This window comes from Poromitra crassiceps, assembly GCF_964638095.1.
Source record: "Poromitra crassiceps genome assembly, chromosome: 1".
Lineage (NCBI taxonomy): Eukaryota > Metazoa > Chordata > Actinopteri > Beryciformes > Melamphaidae > Poromitra > Poromitra crassiceps.
Genome location: NC_139623.1, coordinates 117,491,351 through 117,499,944, shown reverse-complemented (window position 1 = coordinate 117,499,944; position 8,594 = coordinate 117,491,351). Strand labels below are relative to the sequence as shown.

Sequence of the window (8,594 nt, the reverse complement as noted above, 5' to 3'; positions counted from 1 at the left end):
AGGAGTTTGGGTATGAATAACTTTGTGAAAATGTACAAGTAGGAGGGATGATAGTTTCTGCTCAACAGTAAGCCATATGAGACGTGTATGCATTTCAGCTACGCGAGACCTAGGGGAGCACCCAAGGACCAGCCTAGCTGCTTTGTTTTGTGCAACTTGTAATTTTTCAAGAAGACCTTTAGCTGCGGATGACCATACCACAGAGCAGTAGTCCAAATGACACAGAACCAATGAGGAAACAATTTGGCGAAGTGCAGATGATGTAACAAATAATGCACATTTCCTAGTAATTGCAACAGCTCTGCCCATTTTCGCGACCACTTTATTGATGTGATCAGACCATGACAATGTGCAGTCCAGCCAGAGTCCTAGAAGTTTTACTGTTTTTACTTGCTTTATAATTTGATCATCTATCAGTATGTTAATTTTAGGATTCTGTGATAATCTATAATTAGAGCCAAAAATTATGCACATTGTTTTTGATATATTGAATATAAGTTTATTTGCCTTTATCCAGTTACGATAAAAAAACGGAAGCCCGTCTTTATTGTCACACAAACACTACAACACATGCATGCGGCCACAACACACACTCATGCTGACGGTGGCCGGTGAAATATGTCCTCTGCATTTGACCCATCCAGGCTTGTCCTTTCCTCCAGGGGGCAGGCCAGGAGCAGTGGTCGCTTTTTCTTTCCAGCGCCCGGGGACCAACTTCAGATGTTGTCGTCACTGGTCGGATGACGATCTTCTGCATGTTTTTAGTGGGAGTTATGTACGGAGGAACCCCCTGTTATAACCCCCAGTTATATATAATACTTAGCTCGCTAGACAGAACATGGTTAAGTTCAGTACATGTGTGAGCCGCATAATAAATAGTAGAATCGTCTGCATACAGTCAAACTTGCCTTACTGATTGCATAGGGCCATGGCCGTAACTAGCTATGAGGACGGGGAGGTCCGGACCTCCCCTAATATTTCAGCCTGCAAAAAAAAAAAAAAAAAAAAATTTTTTTTTTTTTTTTTGCAGGCCAGGCCAGGCCAGGCCACTCACTGAACAGCAGGCCAGGCGCCGCCTACTGGTTTACTAGTGGTTTTATTACTTTATTCAGGTTTAAAGTGGGTGCATCTCATTGTAATCATGCATGATGCCAATTGCCAAGCTCCCGAAGTCAGGTATGCAGGTGGCTATATGCATGGTTTCAGTTTCATGACCCAATAAGTAACAAAAAGAGGTGGTGTAAAGTTAAAAACAACATAATATATTTTATTTTATTTTTCAATCGTTCCTATCAGGAATAAATAAATGTCCCTCTGTATGTTTTTTTTATTATCGATGATGACTTTGTGTGTTGTGTACGGCTTGGGTTGTGTACCTGTGTTTGTAGGTGTCATTTTGATATGAATTTGGCTAAAACAGTTTGTGTTTGTTAGTTACAATTATGTTGACAGGAGAGCTGAGCAGGTGGTGACATGAAAGAGAATATACTGAATAATGACATCACAACAGTATAATCCTAATGTTGATTTAAAATGATATATTACTCTAAATATGGCTAAAAAAGGGGGGGGGGAAAACTCAAATTTTTATCCGCCTCCCCTTGCTGGACCTCCCCTATTTCGGAACCCTGGTTACGGCCCTGCATAGGGCATATCATTTGTGAAGATGTAGAAGAGGAGAGGGCCAAGACAACTCCCTTGTGGGACCCCGCAGTTCAGGTTCCTACTGCTAGATAGTGCCCCATTAAAATAGACTCTGTGACCTGGCCGACAGGTAGCTCTTGACCCACTGAATTGCAGATGATTTAAATCCATAACACATAAGTTTAGATGTTAAAATTTCATGGTCGATCACATCAAATGCTGCGCTGAAATCAAGTAGAACAGAACCAACGAGCTTTGAGTTGTCAATAGAGGTTAGCCAACTATCACACATCTGAGTCATGGCGGTACAGGTGGAATGACCAGGTTTATATGCGTGTTGGAACACAGTTGTTAATTCATTGGCAGAAAAATAACATTGAATTTGCTCATAAACATTTTTTTCTAGCAATTTGCTCAATACTGGTAAAATGCTGATGGGCCTGCTGTTTGGACCGCAGAAGGTAGTTTTTGTATCTTTAGGAATAGGAATAATCTTACCCTCCTTCCACAGCTGTGGGCATACGCCGCTGATCAGACATCTATTAAAAATGTGACAAATAGGATGAGAGACATGTGCAGCGGAAATCTTTAACAACTTGCTATGAAGCTGGTCCGTTCCAGCAGCCCCATCAACAGGCAGTGAGCTCAGCAACATTTCTACCTTTCCCACACTGACCAGATGAAAATCAAAGGTGCAAATCTTATTTTTCATGATGTATTTTTTTAGAAGTTCTTCAGAATTAGACTTGATAGTGTTGTCCATGTTTTCTCTGAGTTTGGAGACCTTCTTCACAAAATATTCATTAAAATAATTAGAAATATCAAGTGGTTTAGTCAAGTAGACACCGTCCGATTCAACAAAAGACGTGCGGGCGGTCTTCTTACCCATACTTTTATTCAGCACGCCCCATAATTTTTTGCTGTTATCGCCACTGTCAGATATCTTCTGCTGATAGTAAGCTCTCTTATTAACTTTGTTCATTTTAGTTACCTGATTTCTTAACGCACAATAGAGCTTTCTGTCAATAGAAGAACCCGAGAGAGCAGCAACCTTTTTGGCATCGTCCCTTTGAGACATAAGGTTCTTCAATGGGATGTCAATCCAAGGCGCGCTTCTGGCTTTAACTGGGAATTTCTTTAAAGGAGCATGTTTGTTAACAATTTTCATCAAGTAATCCATAAACAAACTCAGAGAGATCTCATCATCAATTGTGCATACGTCAGACCATTTAGTATTCTTGAGATCACTAATAAAATCATCTTCCTTAAATTTCCTATACGATCTAGAAATAATAACTTTGGGACAGGCCCTAAGTAGTTTAGTTATCCTTGAAACAGCCACAAAATCATGGTCACTGAAGCCAACTGGGATCACGACAGATTTAGAGCACATATTAGGAGTGTTGGTGTAAATATGATCAATACATTTTGAAGTGTTGATGCCAATATTGTTTACAGAACTTCTTGTTGGTTGGGAGACTAATTGCGATAATCCACATGTGTCAGTTATGGTCTTAAGCCTGTTCTTCAACGGACAGTTTTCAGAAAGCCAGTTAATGTTAAAATCCCCGAGACAGTACAATTCTCTATTTTCTTTTGTGGCCTTATCCAACATATCACACAGACTGCTTAAATATTGTAGGTTGGCACTAGGTGCTCTGTAGCAGCATCCCACAAGTATGGGCTTAAGATGTGGGAGCTGAACTTGGAGCCATAGCTTCAATGTCACTAGTCATTAGATCCTGTCTAATTTTCACAGGGAGATGCTCACGGATAAAAATAGTAACTCCACCACCAAACCTGTTTCGATCATGTCTGAAGATTGAAAAACCAAAAATGTCAACTTCAGCATCCTCAAAAGAGCTGTCCAGATGAGTTTCAGAAACTGCCAGAATATGAACTGTGTTTGATTGCAAAAATAAGGCGAGGTCATGAGTTTTGTTTCTCAAGCTACATGAGCCAGTACTAGGCCCTTATGCAGGTTGACTATGGTATCCATAATAAACTGTTAATATAATAATAGTGAATTATATAATATATTGCAGTATATATTGCAATAGATAATAGTAAAATAGTGAAGTTATATAATAAGAATATAGCAATGTCTATTTATAAGAAACATTATATAAATATATGATGTGAGGTCTCCAGACCTTTCAAGCAGAAGGCCAGTCATGCATAATCCGATCATCCCCTGACGTCAGTCAAGTTCTAGCATAACGTGGTCAGTCAAAGTCCTAGTATGACATGACATCAGTTAATCCTCATATATATAGCAAGGGTTCTACGCCACCTCTCTCTCTCTGGCCGATCATAGCAGCAGCTAGCTTCACGGCAGTCCATCTCCCTTGAAGCCGTCCTCCGAAGCGTTGTTTTGCCCCACCCACCTCCCCAGGCCGCCACCAACGAGTCTTGACTCCTGATCGACCACGGGGGGGGGGGGATCTCCTAGCCTATGCAGATGCCCTCCTCTTGCCTCAAGAGCAGCGCCACTGGCCAATGGAGTCATGCGCCAAAGTATTTGCCATGCATGCCGATTGCTAAATAAAGTTTGTCAAATCCTACCAACTGGCCTCTCATGATTGAAATAAATATATGCATAGGTGATATATACTATCATGGTTCACAAAAAGTGAAGTATGGTACATGTACATATATACATAAACACATAAAAAAAAATATATGTATATATACACACACACACTCATTATGCACATTCCCAAACATATCTACAAACAATATAGTCCTAGTCAAACCTATCTAATCCAGGTCCAGGCTACCAATGTACAGTCCCTTTGTGTTCTCAGGTGCACCCATGGGTTTAATGAAAACTTTACAATTAGCAGTCCATGTCGACTGAATTTTCCCCTGCTTCCAAAGTTGCCTAGATTTCCACCTGTGTATACTGTAGGGGAGAGTGGGGTGAGTTGTGCCACTTTTTACTTGAGGTGTCTTTAAAGTGAGGGCATGACAGTAATGCCTCCAACTACAATATGTAAATATATTTCAGGATGTTGTGCACCACTGGGAACACTCCCTTTGGATCTTAAATAAACTGTTAAAAAAATATGGCTATTCTTAAAAAAGTGGTCTCTTGGCACAACTTGCCCCCGGTGCGGGGTAAGTTGTGCCTTTGGAGAGAATACGTTGGGGTAAATTGTGCCATTGATTACTGAAGTAAAACAGAACATTTTCATCTCATATACTGTAATGCTATATCAAAGCAAGACAAAATAAAGATAACACTAAAGTCCAGTGTACTATAACAGGGTTAAACAAGGCTAAACGGTAGCAGCAGTTGACCTACATATTTAACATTTTCAGAAATAAAAATTATGTTCAAAATGAACAAAATCAACTATCACAGAGCCAGGCTACACTTGCCAATACTGCAATATTCTTCAACAAGGTCTATTTAAACATTTAAGAACAAAATGAAATAAAATTTCACTAAATCAACTGCAACTGCACTGGCACAACTTAACCCAGGCCTTTTGGCACAAATCACCCCATCCCCACCATTTTAACAAACTTGTATCATATAGCTGGTTTGGAGCTAACATCATGCTAACAGTATAGCCTCATATTGTAGCTTACTAAAACACTAACACATGTGTGAAATGTTCTCAAGCTTGTCTATAATTGTTCAGACACAACAATCAATAAACCTTGATCATAAAAAATTTACTTTGAGAGGCAAAAAAGTTTTTTGAACTTAAATGTGCTTAGCTCTTGTGCAATCTGCCTCCCTTCTTTGCAGAGTGAGTAAAATGGATGCCTCTTCAAAAATGTGTGGTCACATGACCAATTTCTTCTATGGTTTTCTAGATACAAGGGGTGGCACAACTTCCCCACTGGCACAACTCACCCCACTCTCCCCTATGTATTTATTATTCATACTAAGAATTTAATATACCTTTGCACAAAATTAATGATACTAAACAAGGAAATCTGTATGAAGATGTCTTATTTAAATGAAGCAGAAGCGGGGGGGGACCATAGCGACATTAAGTTCAACTCCATTCTCTCTTAATTCAGTAGGAAATCACAAGTGTGGACCAAAGCAGCTCAAAAGGCAATTAGTATACAAAGTGAAAAAAACTGACTTGTGCCACGTATGCATTATACACAGGTGCGGCGGCCGACACCAGCTAACACTGCCTGAGGAAGACCTGCGTGGTTGAAACGCGTTGTGTTTTGTTTGCCTGTAGTAGATTGAAGATATATTCTGTTTTGTAGCTGCTTGTACACAGATATATTACTTATTAAATATTGCCTAAAAACTCCAAGTAGCTCCCCTTTTTTTCTCTTAATTCAGTATCCACAGTGAAACTGTATAATCCATAAAAAAAGACTTATTCCTTCAACTCTCAAATGGTGCTTATTCCTTTTTAAAGCTCTTAGCTGATGAAGACTGATGCACAGTTCATCATAAGTTGATTTGGAGAAAAGTGTCTGCTAAATGACATTAGTAATGTTGAGAGAAGAAACATAACTTTAAAAATGGTAATAAGTGATAGGATTACATCCAGTAGATATTATCTTGTATATATTTAAGAATAGTACAAGTTCACAAACATTTCCTAAATGGTCAGAGATGAAGAGGACTACAGAACAGAGAGAGCTGTGGAGCATCACTGCCTTGCATGAATTTATTACACAAAATTATATTTTAATTCCCAAAGCTCACAGATCAGAGTACAAATATAGACATATGCATATCTGGGACAGAGACAAATCACAGCAATCAAGTGCAAATACCTTTGCAAATGAAAGGTTCTCATTTAAATTCATGAACAACAGCAAAAACAAGGGAGTGGAGTACGGTCATGAACAATAAGAGTGATTATGTAGCAAACACCCAAGTCTGACTAATGGTAACAACTCTGCTCACTCCATCTCATTAATTCCATTTCCACAGCAACAGAAAATATAGTTTTAAATCAATACTTGTCAAAGCTGTCCAATCAGGAACAATCTAATTCTGTTGGATTTCTCACTATTTAGAAGGCCAATGCGAAAATCAGATCTGCAGTACAAACAATGAGATCTTCTGCAAAGCTGTGTGTAAAGACAACAGTAGCACTACAAGTGGAAATGGCAGTAGCAGTATCTGAAGCTTCGGTCTGCTCTCGCGGCTTGCTGAGTTTACAACAGTCCACCTTTGTCAGGCATCACAGCAGAAGTCTAGGAGTTCTTCTGAGGCACCTTGATGGTCACCTGACAGGAAATATGAAGAAAAGAAGATCATTTTCAAGATTTGAAGATGTTAACACATTGACTGCCAGCCGTTTTTTTCTTGCTGTAGGTAGCTTCTGCCAAGCCGTTTTTTGAGGATTGTGGCTCATTTTACAAGAGCCGAGGATTATTTTCTGCTTGGAGTTTGTGAACATACAATATCTCAAAAGTACTAATAGAATGTGTACTTTCTCTGTCTAAAAGAGTTAGTTTGTAGAGTTAGTAGTTATGTAAGCATTAGCAGTTGAATACAGCATGGTTTTAGCGTCAGAAAAAATATTCAGAGATAAACGGCTTTTTGTGAAATTCGATAGAAATGTCACTTTAACCATTCATTTTTGGCTCTCTCTCTCTCTCTCTCCCTCTCTCGCTCTCTCTCTCTCTCTCTCCCTTCCTCTCGCTCTCCCTCCCTCTCTCTCTCTCTCTCTCTCCCTCCCTCTCGCTCTCCCTCCCTCTCTCTCTCTCTCCCTCCCTCTCGGGAGGGAGACGCACTAGGTTTAATCCTAGTGAGAGGGGGAGAGGGAGAGAGAGAGAGAGAGAGAGAGCGAGAGAGAGAGAGAGAGAGGGAGAGAGCGAGAGGGAGAGTTGCTTCAACTCCTCCCTCCGTGGGCGTTCTTCTTGGCTGCAGCGGCCGTCACAAGCTTGTCACCAGTCTGAGTGCTTTGCTGCTGTCCTGTGCCTGTCGGCATGGACTCGCTCGCTTCTTGGAGTTTTGGTTGAGAGAAGCTTTTGCGATTCTGGTCATATTTATGCTGCGTGTTTCAAAGTGTGTTCCACCTGTAATGTATTATGTAAATTTGCAATCCCGCATCGCCAGCAATCAGCGCGAAAACGAGAGCGTTTTCCCCCATCCATTTTCATGAGAATGGCTGGGGTGAGAATGGGGTGACAAGTTAAAAAAATGCTTGCCTTCCTCTAGAGAGCACTGTTGCCACTTAGTGGGTCGGTGGAATGGGTTGTAAACGTTCGGTGGCTCCAATAAGTATATAAGAGATGTAAAAGGGTTAGATGCACATCCCACGGTCAAAAAAAACAAACATTTTTTTGACGAGTCAAGTCGTCGCTGGCAGTGAACAGCTGGATTGTGTTTGACGACTACACTCGTCGTTGGCAGTCAAGGTGTTAATATTGAAAACTACGGTGGTCGAGAGGTGTCGAAAGAACTGCATATCCAAAACGCTTTGCAAATTCGAAAAACACAAGTGCATTAACGGAAAACAAAAATGCAAAAGCCACAACACAAATGCAAAAACCACAACATGAATGGGAAAGCCACAACGAAAGTGAGCAACAATTGAGGCCTATACCACGAAGCAAGATTAGTGGCTTAGCGAGGTAACTTCAGGTTTAACCCTGGGGCTGGCCGTGCTACGACGCTAGTTCACTTCTTACTGAGATAGATCATCATGGCAACTTATGCTGTACGGCTAACCTGGTCTGGAGCAAGGTTCAGAGGATAAGATCAAAACCCAGGAAGACCCACCTTCTGACCAATCAGTTCTCTGGAAACAGCGAGTTGCCATTCATATATAGTATGAAAAATACATTGCATTCAAATGAAAATCACACAAAAAAAACTCCATGAAGGGCTCCTGTTGAATTGAGGACTGAAGTGTTACACTTGTTGTACTTGTTGTGTCTGAGGAAGGGCTTTGCCCGAAACGTTATCCCGGGACAAGTCTGAGGAAGGGCGTTGCCCGAAACGTCACACT

The 8,594-nt window shown here is 40.6% G+C and overlaps 1 protein-coding gene across 1 annotated transcript in view; it reads right to left on the bottom strand.

Annotated features, from left to right (window-relative positions):
• Positions 1-6,276: 6,276 nt before the first annotated feature.
• Positions 6,277-8,594, bottom strand: part of LOC310782241 (aldehyde dehydrogenase, mitochondrial-like) — an 87,746-nt gene continuing 85,428 nt past the window's right edge. Inside the window, exon 13 of the mRNA XM_083642922.1 lies at positions 6,277-6,864. Coding sequence (XP_083499048.1) covers positions 6,832-6,864 — 33 coding nt within the window. The 3' untranslated portion in view covers positions 6,277-6,831. The remainder of the gene's footprint in view (positions 6,865-8,594) is intronic.